The 15,470-nt window shown below is 43.8% G+C and overlaps 1 protein-coding gene across 2 annotated transcripts; it reads left to right on the forward strand.

Moving 5' to 3' along the window:
- The first annotated feature begins 4,955 nt into the window (after positions 1-4,955).
- On the forward strand, positions 4,956-12,998 carry LOC127322050 (uncharacterized). 2 transcript variants are annotated; one of them, XM_071826297.1, is made up of 11 exons: positions 4,956-5,061; positions 6,006-6,182; positions 7,353-7,447; positions 8,509-8,576; positions 8,720-8,763; positions 9,005-9,082; positions 9,779-9,932; positions 10,317-10,487; positions 10,939-11,007; positions 11,077-11,162; positions 12,591-12,998. In XM_071826297.1, the coding sequence occupies exons 2-10, from the start codon at positions 6,049-6,051 to the stop codon at positions 11,158-11,160; spliced, it is 897 nt and encodes a 298-aa protein (XP_071682398.1). In that variant the 5' UTR covers positions 4,956-5,061; positions 6,006-6,048; the 3' UTR covers positions 11,161-11,162; positions 12,591-12,998. The 2 variants fall into 2 exon arrangements, with proteins under 2 accessions (XP_071682398.1, XP_051206957.1); XM_051350997.2 differs by lacking the exon at positions 4,956-5,061 and adding an exon at positions 6,288-7,267 and having other exon boundaries at positions 6,043-6,182.
- Positions 12,999-15,470: the final 2,472 nt, after the last annotated feature.

Below are 15,470 nucleotides of genomic sequence, written 5' to 3' on the forward strand. Positions count from 1 at the left end.
TCTTAGGAACAAGAATAACAGGAACATCACAAGGACTAAGGCTTATGCGGATATAACCTTTGTCGAGTAGCGCTTGTACTTGCTTCTGTATCTCCTTCGTCTCTTCGGGGTTCGTTCTATATGGTGCCCGATTGGGTAGCGAAACTCCGGGAATCAAGTCGATTTGATGCTCAATACCTCGCAATGGTGGAAGTCCTGCGCGTACCTCGTCCGGAAACACGTCGCCAAATTCCTGCAAAACATTAGAAACACCAATAGGAAGAGGGGTCATGTCGTTAGAAACCAAAACCGTACCCCTATACAAGAGCACAAGAGGCATGGCTGTAGGATCCTCACTACATTCTCTCATGTCTTCTTTGGTGGCTAATGAGACTAAGGAATTCACTCTCTCACTTTTCGTTATATCACTCACAACATTACAATTCTCTCGCCTATCTAATGAAGCATCCTCCAAGTTGACTTCAACTTTCTGACGAGACTCATTGACAATTTGCTGTGGTGTCATAGGCTGTAAATTAATTTTCTTGCCCTTAAACTCCAAGTGATATGTATTAGCACGGCCATTGTGTTGCACAGAACGGTCATAGAGCCAAGGCCGTCCCAATAGTAGGTGACACACCGTCATAGGAACAACATCAAAATCAATGCAATCCTTATACGGTCCAATAGCAAATTCAACACGCACCATGTGGTTTACTTTCATCTCACCATTGTCGCTCAACCACTGAATATAGTATGGATGCGGGTGCGGTAGATACTTCAACTTCAGCTTGGTACATAACTCCTTGCTTGCTAAATTGCGGCAACTCCCGCCATCAATAATGACCTTGCAAGCCTTATCAGGACCAACTAAAGCCTTTGTTTGGAACAAATTGCAGCGCTGAGTAGATGCACTAGGCAACACATTAAGAGCACGCTGCGACACAACAATGGTGCGAGCATCAGACGGATATGCATCTTCACCATCAGTGTCATAGTCATCATCTTCTGGAGCATTAGGATCAACATCATCTCCAGTCTCGTATTCATTGTCCTCATTGATAACCATGACTTTGCGGTTAGGACAATCTCTCTTGAAGTGACCCTTGCCACCACATGTATGACAAACCATATCACGGTTACGCGCAGTAGACACATTAGAGCCACTCGTACTTGTAGCAGATTCGAACTTCTTTGTGTTAGACACATTGGAGACCGGTTTACTAGGCGGAGTAGAGTAAGGTGCGGAGCGCGTCGAAGGCGCCGGCGCCGAAGATGGTGCCGTGCGGGGTGTGAAACGCCCACCTCCTGTAGCTCGACCTTTGACCTTTGCTTCGTCAGCCAACTGTGATTCAGCTTCTCTTGCATGATGTAACAATTGATTCATATTGGTGTAGCTGTAGTGACGAACAATGCCTTTGATATCATACTTCAAACCGTTGAGGAAACGCTGCATTGTCATCTCAAGAAACTCACGGACACGGCCACGCTGCATAAGCATCTCCATCTCCATGTAGTACTTATCCACAGTCTTCACACCTTGTCTCAATAGAGTCAGCTTATCATATATATTCCGCAAGTAATTTGTAGGCACAAAGCGAGAAGTCATTGCCTCCTTCATGGCACGCCATGTGCGTATAGGCTGCTCACCATCCTCGTCGCGATTACGAACAAAAGCATCCCACCAACGCAAAGCGTAGCCATCAAACTCGGAAGAAGCAAGCTTGATCTTCCGGTCTTCAGTATAATGTGGATGTAAGCTCCACAACTTCTCAATCTTGAGCTCCCAAGTGAGGTATTCTTCAACATCAGCTCCTCCTTCAAACTTGGGGATAGAAAACTTGGGCTTACCCAAACCATCTTCCTCATCTTGTCCACGACCATTGCGGCCAAGTGGAGCCCAACCGCGAGGATGATTACCACGTGGCGCACCACGAGCATTGTGTGCGTCATCTTGAAGCTCAGGATCTTCGTCATCTTCTTGTTGTTGTTGCGCGGTCAAATTCTCAACAGCTAAGTGTAAATCAGCAAGATTACGTTGTACATCCGTCATTTGATCTTGCATGGTAGTGACGGTCACATGAGTAGCATCCAGCTTTTGGGAAATTTCATCAATCTTCCCATTAAGCACCTCGTCCTGAGCGCGGAATTCACGTCGCATCTCATTACGAAGAGCCTCATACTCCCTCCATGTGATGATATCTGCAGCACTCTTGTTTTCCTGGTTAACAATTTTATGATCACTAGCAGACATCGTTAGTAGATTAGTGCACTAAATCAAAAATATATGGTGGTACTCTCACAACTCACTCAAAACTGATAAGAAAAGGAAATCTTACCGTTCCAAAGTAAATTAGTGTTGCTTACCACTTGTAGTAACAACTAGTGCACGGATGTAGCGAAGCGAATATCAAGGGTATAAGAACAAATCACACGACAAAGCAGGGTATATGTGGGGCTGTAGGTAGGCTACCTATTTGCACCAATAACAAGCTCTAGCGCTGACCGTAGACAACCAATGATACTCACACAAGGCGATATAATGGGGCAATGCAACTATATGTGGGAAAGGTTGCAATGCACAAGAGAGACGCTAGCAAAGCTCAACGAGACAGGCACAAGATTGCTCAACTACGGGTGCAGTAAAGTAAACTTAGGCCTTCACTTGATTCAACTAGCACAACACTTTTCTTTTTGGATTTTTGTTTTTGTAGAACACACGCAGCTATGTAGCTCTTTTTGCTTCTTTTCAATTTTCTCCTTTTTTTTGACTCAACTCCTTGATAACACGGCCAACAGAAATATGCAAAGCACCGATAACCTAACGAGCAGCCTGTCGAGCGGTAAAACTAGTCTCTTATGGGGAAGTTCCTAGTCACGTTATATCGAAAGGCTGTGTCTATGGTTGGGAACAAGCACACTGTACGCTATGTGGACTCGGAGTAACAAAACTGACTCACTATGATAAACTAGATGATAGAGAAAACACAAACCCGAATAATACTAGATGAAAAGAAAAAGATACGTAAAAACAACTACGAAAAGCAACTAAAACTCGAAATTAGTGCAATCTAAAGCTATGGCAAACCCTAACCCTAATTTTTTTATGGCTTTTTCTGGATAGGAAAACACTCACAACTCAACTATGGGGTGGATTGTGGATGGCTTACCGAGAAAAACTGGAAATCTGATACCAAGATGATAAGGGGTGGCCCGATCTTCTCAGTAAGCAACGGTGGTGATGATGATCACGCGGTGATGGCAGCGGAGAAACACGACGATGAAGTGGATGATAACTTGTATGACGCAACGAGATCTCTCGATTGGTCCCTGTCACCAATGCAACAGCTCTCAACCCTGCAAGATATTCGCAACTCCACACACTTGCGCACGTAGCCGCCGACCACGAAGCGGTAAGTTGCAATCGTCTAATTCCCAATGGAACAGCAGATCACACAAGACTTTTTCAGGATCTACACAATATCAAGCAATATGGTGTAGGGATTCAATAGTTTTGCTAGAGCAAACAACTAAGAATTAGGGTTTATCTTAAACGTGGTGTAAAGCAGCTAGGGGGGTGTCCTGGGCACTTATATAGGTGTCCGGGACGAGTTCTGGTCGAAAAGATATAAGAATAACCGACCCAGAATAGATCTGGTCGAGACAGACTCGGACTGGTCCGGTCTGGAATCCGGTCAACCGGGCTGTGGACCGGGCGGGCAGTCTGTGGTCCCGATCAATCGGGCGGCAACCGGAAACTTCGCAACTTTCCGGTTTCTGCCCGTGCGATGCTTCATATCCGGTTGGCGGCCGGTTGGCGACCGGTCAGCAAGACTCGTGGACTGGCCGGTCAGGGGTCCGGTCGGACCGGGTGCTGGACCGGCCTGGACGTCGTCTTCTCCTCTCGCGCATTCCTCCCGCTCCTCCCTCGCGCGTCCATGAGATATCTTCATGTTCAGCTCCATGTCCAGCTTCACATCCATCTTGACGTCCGTCTTCATGTCCAGCTGCTCCTCTCCTCGTGCGATGCTCGTCTCCTCTTGATACCTGATGATACATAAGTAATAGGACTTAGGCAGTATAAAGTTCTCATCAATCAAAGTATCGTTTAGAAACAAGTTCACCTGTTGTTTAAGTAGCTTCGCACGAGCTCTTGTAATTGGTCCAATCCGAACTTCATCGGACTTGAGCTTCATAGCAGGTTCATCTTCATCTATCAATGACGGAGGTAGTGGTGTAGTAGGGATGTCCTCATCAACCGGCGGCCTTCCCCGTCACCGAGCTTGCCCGCGGCCGTCCCCCTCCCTGAGCTCGCCCGCGGCCGACGCTGAGACGTTGGCTAACGACGTCCACAGGGGTCCACACGACCTGCACAGCGATGGCGGCGGAGACGCCCGCGGCGGCCGAGGCAACCGCCGAGGCCGCCGGCTCCGAGACGCTGAGCCGCACGGCGGCGGACCGACGAAGCTCTCGGTGGCCTGGAGCGCCGCCTTGTACAGCGCGCGTGGGCACCATGCCGGCAAGCGAGGCGCCGAATCCACGCACCCCGTCGCGGCTGAGGATGGCACCAACGGTCGCTGCCGCCGCCTGCGGGGACAACCAGATCGAGCCGCCATCTTCCCCGTGGCTGGCGGGCCGACCTCTCCCAACGAAGGATTGGATTGAGATACGGGGCCCCAAGGGATACAGGAGGGAAAAAAACAGAGAGAGGATGAAGGATGATGGGGCTGACATGTGGGCCTGATGTCCACCTAAGCTCCTAGTCCATGTGTGCTGCCAACTCATCCTTACAAGTGGGTTCCAGTGATCAGAGTTGCTGTTAAATTGCTATTAGACGACTATTTGCTCGATTTGTAACGCTATGTCTCAGAAGTTGTAGTTTTTAGCAAAAAAATTCCAAGAATGGTACTGACTCGTAACCACTGCCCCAATTGTGATAGATTTATGTAATTTACTCTCAGACACGAGACCATTGGATGGGAGGTAGAGTTTGGCAGGAAATCGATCGAGCTATATAAAACCGGAAAACCCCACCACGTTAGCGAAACCCCAGGACGCACAACGGAAACGGAAAAGTTGCTTCCCCCTGCCGGGGAATTATATTTTTTGCCCCTGTTTACTTTGCCACTTAATTTTTTGCCCTCTTTTACTTTGTTCTTTATCTTTTGCCCCTGTTTACTTTAGCACTTGATGATTTGCCCCTCCCGACCCAGCCCTGCCGCACAAAGACCAAATGCCCTTCCCTTTGCTTCTTCTTCCTCCCAGGGGGCAGCTGCGCAGCAGGTCGTCGTCCGCGCCGGGCATCGCTTGCTCGCACGACTTGGACACGTACAGACTAACTACCTGCACCGGCGCGGCAGGAAGCTCCGGCCACACATCTTGAAAAAGCGCAACAGCAGCGTCAGGTGCCCCGGCGTGACCGTCCCTGCCGTCATGCCGCAGCAAAAGGAGAGCAGCTTCGCCAGCGACGGCGACCCGTCGCAAACGCGCCCCGGAGGCAGTCGGACGCCACTAGCTGCTGGGCCGCCGTGAGCGACGCCATCATTCGCCGGTAGCGGGAGATGCAGAGCTCGCGCCAGAGCACGCGTCCTGCCGCCCTCGACGGCGGCTGAATCTCGTCGCTGTGCAGAACGCTTGCGGGTCAAAGTTGATTGACCGGAACACTGGCTGAATCTCGCCGCGTTCGGGCCGTTGTAACGCCGGCGAGCTGTACGGATAGATAGGCAGGGCCGCAGCAATTGGCTAGGTGCAGGCGTTTGCGAGGGAGGTGGAGCGACGAGTGGCGGCAACGACCTGGGCGAGCTAGAGTTCTCGAGAGAAGATGGCGAGACGTCGATCTGACTAGGAATTTCAGATAGGTGCGGCGAGGGATAGAACCGTCCTAAGTATTTTTCTATCTCCTCAAATTGATGCCAAAGGGCAATTCATCAAGTGCCAAAGAAAAGGGGGGCAAAAAATAAAGCTCAAAGTAAAAGAGGGCAAAAAATCAAGTGGCAATGTAAATAGGGGCAAAAAATAAAATTCCCCCCCCTGCCTGCCCGCGTCTGTACGGCTCTTGTCTCTGCCTCGATGGCTTCCACGGCGGCGCAGCCGGTGGTGTTGGTGACGAACGACGACGGCATCGACGCGCCGGGGCTCCGCTTCCTCGTCGACCAGCTCGTCGCCCAGGGCCGCTACCGCGTCCTCGTCTGCGCGCCCGACACGTCAGTCCTCCTCACCCCGCCTCACCCTCGTGATCCCCCCCCCCCCCCCCCCCCTTCTCTCGCTCCTATCCGTCCTGTTTCTTGTTTGCTTGTTGCTTTGCGAAGATTCTGCGGCGGGAACACCTGAAGACGCGCTGGTTGTGAATGGGGATTTCCGGGGAAGAAGTATTAGCAGAGAAACATAAAAAAGATGGAAGATTTTTTGATTGGAATTGTTTATTCCCCTTCCCCTATTTAACATTTTTTTCACCTGGTAAGAGAAATCATGTAAACGGGAATATATTTTCTTGTTATCTTTGTAGTAAAACCCTGTGCATGCAGCAAATGATGCAGTTTTCTTTGAAAATAACAGGACAATTTAGATGTTGTTCCTATTACTAATTTATGTCAAATTACACAAAGAAGTGTTACCTTCGAAGGAACAGGAGAATTTGGATGTTGTAGAACTGAAACGAGTGATTGGACATTCGAAATTCCACTGTTCCAGGTGTTTACTGCAGTTCCCTGTATTCCATGGTGGATCATGTTTTTGTTTGAAAAACTAAGTTGAACCAGATTTATAAGTATCAGCACCCCATCTCATTTTAGCAACCAATCATCCCTCAAACTGAAGGGTTGAACCATATTCGGATAAGGATTCCGGTCGTAAAATCTGGTTCAATGTGCCCAAGTTGTTAAAAGTCTGGCTCAACCTATCACTTTTTTTCGGGAAATAGAAAGGGTTTTGCCCTGAGGGAGTGGTACAACACAATAAAGCCGGCTCAACCTATCATTTGCAACAAATACAATCTGCCCCGTGCGCAAAACGTAGAATCTTGTCCTGGTGCAGCATATTATTGGCTCATTAGCTTCAGTCATTCAAGTTGCCAATTTGTGTTCAATAAAATATGATTGTCGGGCAACTTTGATTCCGAAGTTATAAATCAGATTCTGTAAAAAAAACAGTACAAGTCAGATAAAAAAGATGCATTTATGGTTCAGTTAGGGGATGACTTTCTTTGCAAAATAATGACTCCAAACGGTGGTGCTGTAGAGAATAAAACGGATTTGGTGCAATTATGTCTTCATGTGAAGCAAAGAATGGTGTGAGTATAATGTTCAATTGATTGCAATCGATTATGTCCACCTGATGGCACCAATTTGGCGATCTTTTTTTCCCGTAAAATGCAGAGACCGGTCAGGTGTTAGCCACTGCATTACATGGCGTTCTCCACTCCGCTGTAAACGTGTTGATATCACTGGTGCTGCAGCATTTGGAGTTTCAGGTTTGTCTGGTTTAGTTTTATGAATATCATCTATATGTATTTGCAGACCGGATTTTTCCACCCTTGGGCTATACTTCCCCATGGGTTGCATCTGATCATTGCCTCTAGATTTGCTAGCCAGTTGTAGGTATCATTTGTTAATTAAGTTGATTATACACCTACAAGCACAATGCAGTATGTCAGCTAAGGGCAGAAGGATGTTTATATGTCATTTCTGTTTATGATTTTATTCTGGCTTCATCAAATGAGATCCCAAAGATTATTTTTGCTGTTATCTGCAACAGATGTCAGACTAGTATTAGATATGGCGACATTATTTCCTGAGACACTGTATCGATAATATTTTCGCCAAGTATGATACTGTGTCAACCTAGAGCTATGTCTCTGTAGACATAAAATAGAACTGTCTATACCTTATTTTCCTTCAGGAAACTTTGGAGTCAGTGTGATCTGAAGTTTTATGTGCAATGCTGTCAGCTATCTTGCCATGTTTTGTCTTCTGGCCTTGCTTCGGCATCTGGTAGTCTTCTTTTATATTCCAGTTCAATTATCCATTGGTAACAGCGGAAGCACTAGCCACTGGAAACAAAATCCTCCCATTTGCTGCATAAATGGAGGTGGAGAATTATTCCTGCTAGTGTAACAAGATGATAGGCTGAGTAAAAAAGAAAGAGATAAAGAGGGTGTGACTGATTCATCTGAATCCATATAGCCAAATCATGTGGCTTCTTCATTAATACGTGAAAGATGCCCTATTGAATTAGAGATGTTATATGGGTCTCCGATGTAAAACTGCTATGTGTTTCACTGTACGTGTCATCCCTAATTTCTGTAGTTAATGACCATATGGCCATCAGTATAATGTTAACATATAGTTAAATTCAACAATCGAAGAGTGTGTCAAGAGAATCTCATACTCAAATATTGGACAAACGGTGGATGGATGGAGGGGGTAGACAATAGCCGCATACTGCATGAAGAATTTCTCTGTATAGATATACTATTTTGTAATTTTATTGAAGTTCAATTAGCTTTATATGTTAGATGCTCATTTGTTTTAGGAAATCCTGCTGACTGTGCCTCTTTAGGCATCTCTGGAAAGCTCTTTGATGGTTTGGTTCCTGATTTGGTAGGTTTTGGATTTTAATCATGGATTATTACTCTCGTTTATGGTCTTATGCATGTGTATTAAGAAGTGGTTCTCTATGTAAGTACCTATAATCTTGTCCGAAATAATGCCGGGTTCCATGTTTCATTCTACTTTGAATCCAGGTACTTAGCGGAATCAACATTGGCAGCAATTGTGGATTCCATGTGTAAGCATTATTTTTTTACTTTTTGAAATGAAATGGTTGTATTTTTCATCAAAATCACTTTCCATGTTAACCGATGCCAGAGTTTCTACTGAAAAACATTTATTCAAAAAGTGACAAGTACTTAGAACCACATCAGTGTCTTAGGCAATATAACTATCTGTTGGAACTAATAACATCAAATTAATTACGTTGCTTTTATTCCACCAATGGATCATGAGCACTTTGTATTTTTCATGTGCAGTGTATATTCTGGAACAGTTGCTGGTGCCAGGGAGGCATTTATATATGGGTTTCCTGCATTAGCTATGTCATACAATTGGTACGCGAGGGTTTTTCTTCTATGATATAATCCAATGCATTTATCATTTCTCTTAGTGTCCAAATAACATTCATATATTTACCAAATTTTGCCTTCAGGCATCTGTGCACATTCCGCAACTTGATAACAGTTATGCTATATGTTTATATGAATTAGTTGTCTCATGTATATTTTTCCATATTCCAAGAGGACTCTTCTGTAATGTTGTCATTGTATATAACACACTGGACTGCAAAGCAAAGACAATTGTTTGAAATACTGTTATCTGCAAAGTAAAACCCAGCAGACATTTACTGTATAATTCTAATGTATTTGAAAAGTTTTAAAAGTTCATCAAAGGTATATCTGATATGGAGAAAGGGAGTCACCACGGATTCACATAAGCAAGATTTTTCGTTTGAAATATTCCTCATTTCCTCTTTGCGAAATTTAGGTAATTCCAAACAAATCTCAGATCATTGGAACATCATTAAGTTCAGTGGAGCGGGGTGGCAGTGGACTTCTAATACTCCACATAAATTCACCAATGTGTAGCTATGATAACTCAACACAAGTTTTGATATATATATACTCAGCATTTGCACATTTTGTATGTCGTTTGACACCTTCCATGCACTCATACTTATGCAAGCGATTGATTAAGTAAAATTAGTGATACTAGGGTGCACCATATGATCTCTTAGTTGTAACTTTCAGGGTTGCTGGTAAGAGCAGTGTTAATGATCTGAAAGTGGCTGCGGAGGTTTGTATGCCTCTGATAAATGCTGTCATGGTCGAGATCAAGAATGGAACGTATCCTAAAGAATCGTTCCTAAATATAGACGTGCCAACTGATGCTGGACATCACAAGGTAAATCTACTGACAATGATCTTGTAGTAAAATAGTGCATTACTACGTTCACTATGTATACCTGTAAAGGGAAAGCAAATCAGAATATATTGATCTATACAATTTTGTGGACAAAACTGTGGAGTATGCCACATGTGGTTTGATAGTGTAATTACATGGCAACTGTTAGCATTCATGATGAAGCAACTTGGTAACTGATAGACCCTGCCTTACCAGATTATCGGCTTTCTATTCTTAAGGCTAACTTCCAGGATTGATATAGTTTTGCTAGTTTTTCATTAAATGTTAAATATCGTTATTTCACTTTCTCAAAGAAAAAATATGTGGTCCTAATATTCTTTGGGTAAACATCTGGGTATATTGACATTCTGTTCTTGCTGGTAGGGATACAAAATTACAAAGCAAGGAAAATTTATGGCCAGAATTGGATGGGAGCCAACAGCTTACAAGAAGCCTGCAGTAGAAAGTTACCAGACAGCAAACGTGAATGCTGACACTGAAAATGACATGGAAGTAGATAGTTCATCGGAGAATGACCTATTGTTTAAAAGAGTGGTAATTTCGCATATTTGTGAGCAACTGCTCATTCCCAACTTCATTCTGATTTCGGCAATCACATTATTCTGAATGTGATACCTAGTCTTCTAACAAAATAGTTCAATAAGCTGTGCAATATGATTGTTTTCAAGATTAAATTGTATCTTTAACACTTGGAAGTCCTACTTATATTCTGCTTTCCTGGTGTTCGCTATTGGTCTACTGCTTATAGGAAATTTCAATAAGAAAAGTTCCCCTGTCTGTACTTTGGTAGTTTATGTTCATTGAGCTGAGTTACAAAATGACAATTGCTGTTTATGTCATTAATGAATAACGATTTTTGTATAATTTATCAAATTAAATATGATATTCTTATTATTATGCTAGCTGAAATAAAATAGACCATTTTCAGGATGAAAATGACTAGTTAATATTTGTCCATTAATTTGGTTGATCGTGTTTTAAACAGATAGTGAAGAAAAGTTATGATGAAGAGGAAGGAGATGACATAGACTACAAATCCCTTGTAGATGGATATGTAAGAATCACCTTACTAATGCTTGTTTTTAATGTCATCATTTGACAAGTATATCTTGTTTTCCTCCAGATTACTGTTACTCCTTTGGGTGCTCACTCCCGCGCAGAAGCAGATGCCATACCTTATTACAAAGCATGCTTGTCACGTATCTGAAGGTATTCATCTTCCATATGTCGTTACTTCATTTTGCGAGAACAGAAGCAAAGCATTTCAGGAGGAGGATAATGCCGGTGGTGCATAAACTTGTCCGCATATGCAAACTAGTGCATTAACTTGAGAATTGGTTCTGTCTAGTACCTAAACTTGCCATGCAGGTGCAATTTGGTGCAAAACAGTCAATGGCGTGCCACATCGACAAGTGGGCCACGCAGACAGGGGTCTATTTAGGTGGAACAAAGAAGACCTCTGGTTATCTCTAATTGGAAGAACAAAGGTCTTCTTTGTTCCACCTAAATAGACGCCTGTCTGCAGCCTGAAAACCCAAGAAAATTTCCCCAGTTCATGTCCGCTTCTCTCCAATTTTGAATCCCTGTCGTCCTGGACCTCGCCTGCCACCGCCCATCGCCATGGCATCTTCAGAGCACACCTCTGCGACCAAAGTACATAAGGGGAGGAGCAAGGCAGGAAATCTTGTGCTCAGCTCAATCAATGAGGCCAGTCACCACATCCACATTGTGTAGCGTGCACTACAGCTAGCTAGCTTGCAATAGCACAGCCTCAGCGACCGGAGGTTGGTGGCCCTCCCCAGCAGGTTGCCGACACTGGTGCGTGTGTCCCAGCAGTGCGGCTGCTCACCGTGGAGCGTATGGAGGCTGTACAGGTTACCCAAGCATGGAGGCAGTTGTATACCACCGTAGCCGCACGAACCCCTTCGCATCTCGAACGTGAATGCGTCATCCCCGTGCCCCTCCGGCCTCCCCAACATCTCGGTTGACATCCACTCATCCCTCTTGAAAGGGGGAGCACTGTGGCTGCGTCCCTGCCGTCGTCACGCATGGCAGGGAGTACGGCCGCTTGGCCCTGTCTCCAGCATCGCCATGAGCCTCTCCTCGAACAGAACGGGCAGACAAACAGACAGGAAGCTCGGTCTGTGAAGCCGACAGACCTGAAGGGCCTAAACACAAATATTCAGCCCCAGGCGAGCATCTGGCATGCGTGACAGCTTCGCATAGGTGGCATTGACAGAAATTGTCACTATTACCTCTTTCAGGAAATACTTGTTCCGTTTGAAAATGTTTTATTTTCTCGTATTAATGTACTGATGTTGAAGTATATTACAATGTCAGAATTTCATTATGTAAGAATTGTAATGCACAATGACAGCATTGTACATTCCGTAGGAATGCTGTCAAACCGATGTTCTAGAGTCTGACTAGAACTGCTATTTATCACATAACCAAATTGCATATTGTTTTTCCTAATCTATTTCACCTAGTCGCCCCTCATTTTTTAAACATAATATGAAGATTATCATCTCTGTCTATTTTTTTCAAGTTATAATAGGTTGCTCTTGAACCACAACCCACAAGGCACTATTTTCCCTCACCATGCAACTGACTTTTCTTTCACGTGATGCTTTTTAGGTGAGCATGATACTTTGGAGGCTGGCCAAACTGATACTATGGATGACATCTCCTCAAATCGCGAAGAAAATCTACACCAATTTATGCCATACTAGTAGATGCTGATGCTGTATTTGCCATGCTATGAATCGCGGCAATTCATTACATGTCTCAAGAAACACTGGCTATTCCTAACCATGGTTTTCAATAAGTAATGGTGTTAGCTGTCTCCAATCATTCATGTGAATCTTATCATTTCAACTGCATTTTATTCTGTACCTGACTACCTTTTGGGGGGAACTGCCTAGTTAGTACTTAGTACTTGCCATATTTTAGCTGATTCTATTTCGTTTGGAATACTGTTACAGCAATATGGAGTTGAGATACAGATTAAATATCTGATATAATTAGTAGACTTGTGTGTTCAAAGTGTCTTGTGATCAGTGTTGAAGTATACTCGATCTTAGCAGAATGAGGCTCATACATTTCCAAATACTAGTTGTTTTCTGACCACAATTAGGATTGGAGACCCGACGCCTAAAGTAAAGCACGGCAAGCGTGGTGAACAATCACAAACCGACATCAATAAGAAAACTGCAAAACAACCTATACATCCATTACTTCTCGGTGGTATGGGTGCGGTTTTGATTGATTACTTAAAACGGTGTGTGCAATAGAAAACCTGCCGAACATTAGACTATGATAGATCGTTTTGCTCGACAGCTAAGTTTATAATATATATACACTTTATATAGTATGGGTGTCCTTGCAAAAAGAAAAAACAATATTGTTATCATGTTCGTTATCTCCACGTCTCATATTAGTGTCGGCATGGCATCATTAGCTAAAGGTATTTTCTTTGCTAAATTTTCTAGTCTTGTTTGTCTGATATCTACAAGTTTTTTTTTTGTTTGTAAATTTGCACCGTGTTCTAGGCCACACTGTGAAAACTGGTGTGTATGAAATTGTGCTGCTTTATATGAAACTGTTAGCCTCTCCGTCCTAAAATACAAGAGCCCGTTTGACATCCATCATTTTATTTTATTTGGCAGAAATGAGATAAAATGCAACTGATCATACCATTTTATTTGACAAATCCAGGGATACAAAGAAGAATTACGGTTAGGCATGTGTTCAAATTCATAAAATTCTCAACTGAATTACAATACCAGTTCCATGGCAGCCAAATAAGTTTATCCTCAGAATCAAAAATAAATTCATTGATTCCTACCCTAAATGATGGGAGTCAAACGAGTTCTAATGTGTATTTGAATTTTTTTAAAGGCAAGGATTTGGCAAGAGATTACACTATTAACACCTAACTCTATAACACAAACCACCTATCAAAAGTCACCGCAATGCTCATAAATGATTTACATTTGGATTCAAAAGGAGTAGCACATGTAGTTATTGTAATAGTCACAACTTACATCAAGTCCAAGATCAAAGAGGAGCACAAGAGGTGGCATCTAGCTAGGTTAGGCCATCTTCAACGGTGGACTGCGTTTTCGACCGCAATCTATCTATTTTGGTCCATACGTAATGTGGTGGTCGGCAGATAGGGAAGAGGTCCAACTCCGTTTGCCCCTGACAGCTGCCCCAACGGTGGCCCGCATTTGGTCGGAGGCCTTTCAGTTTTTGGGCCATTTTTTAACTGATTTGCACACATGACGGCCACCGATGTTGTGAATAAAACAAATATTAGCACAAATAGTACCCATGTTTTGAATGACAGAAATAGTAGCATCTAGTTCATACAACAAACACAAAGTCATAGGTCATAATTTATTACAAACATTGAAATTCAAATAGAGGACTACTAGCCGGTTTTCGACATGATTCCATATATGTTGGACCAAATCATTCTGGAGTTGGCTGTGAGTCGTCTTGTCTCTCATTGCATGATGCACATGGAGGAAATCAACCAAGTTGGCTGGCGGTCTAGTCTCGGTATCAACCCAACTCACTATGAAATTTCAGCCTTGATAATACACATTGTCATCGCGTTCCTCTTCAACGATCACGTTGTGCATGATGCATAACATAACCATCGAGTGTGAGCGCGCTAGTCTAGTGCATGGTGATCATCCATATGATTGCCAGGGCGCTCTTGCCGAAATTGATCACCAGGTGTCAGCCGGGTTTGGAGCTTCTCTTGCCATACATCATGAAATTAGTGATGAACGGGTTCACTAGTGACTCCAAGATAATCTAGTAGAGCATATGTGGTTGAGGACAAGAAACACCGCATGAGTCTCGATCTCTTTGAACTGCTTGGATTTTAATTTATGTAAGTTATTGTATGTGCTATTCTATTTGCTATGTGTAGCACATTTGGTTGAATAATGGAATTTATTTGGTTGAATAATTCTATTCAATTGAATTGTTATTTGCAAAACTTAAATTATGTTATGACAGAAATTTCTTGAAAGGAAATATCAAATATCAAATATTTTACATTTGACCGGTCATTTAGGAGCGCCAATATGGGCAGATGGCCCCAAAGAAAACGACGGGTGCCAATGCGCCCAAAACGCGCCGGCGCCGTTACCGGACAGAGTTGCTGGACGCCGGCAGCGATGCTCAAATTCGTCACAATGCGTGCGTAAGAGAAAGGGAGCACTGGATAGTGGGTTCTCTGATTCTGTCACACTCACAGCACTGGACTACCATACGGTCGGCGGCCAAAGTATTTCCCTGATATCTTTTTGTGAGTAGTCCTGTAACAGTAATTCGTGTGCGTTGTCGTTTCCTCCCGGCCAATTTTGTTCCTCAGCGCCTCGGATCTCCAGGACCTCTTATGCAGCTTTGGATTCCATCCCACTAAAAGCATTCATTGACACGCTCAAACACACATATAAATTCACACGCGTGCGGGCGAAAACGAGAGAGGAGGCCACA

The sequence above is a fragment of the Lolium perenne genome, chromosome 2, assembly GCF_019359855.2.
Source record: "Lolium perenne isolate Kyuss_39 chromosome 2, Kyuss_2.0, whole genome shotgun sequence".
NCBI classification, from domain to species: Eukaryota; Viridiplantae; Streptophyta; class Magnoliopsida; order Poales; family Poaceae; genus Lolium; species Lolium perenne.

Excerpts from the sequence above, each read along its gene's own strand:
- LOC127322050 (XM_071826297.1), top strand. The coding sequence starts at position 6,049 with ATGGCTTCCACGGCGGCGCAGCCGGTGGTGTTGGTGACGAACGACGAC. Across the intron at positions 6,183-7,352 it reads CTCGTCTGCGCGCCCGACAC|AGACCGGTCAGGTGTTAGCC; the intron begins GTCAGTCCTCCT and ends CGTAAAATGCAG. Across the intron at positions 7,448-8,508 it reads TGCAGCATTTGGAGTTTCAG|GAAATCCTGCTGACTGTGCC; the intron begins GTTTGTCTGGTT and ends CATTTGTTTTAG.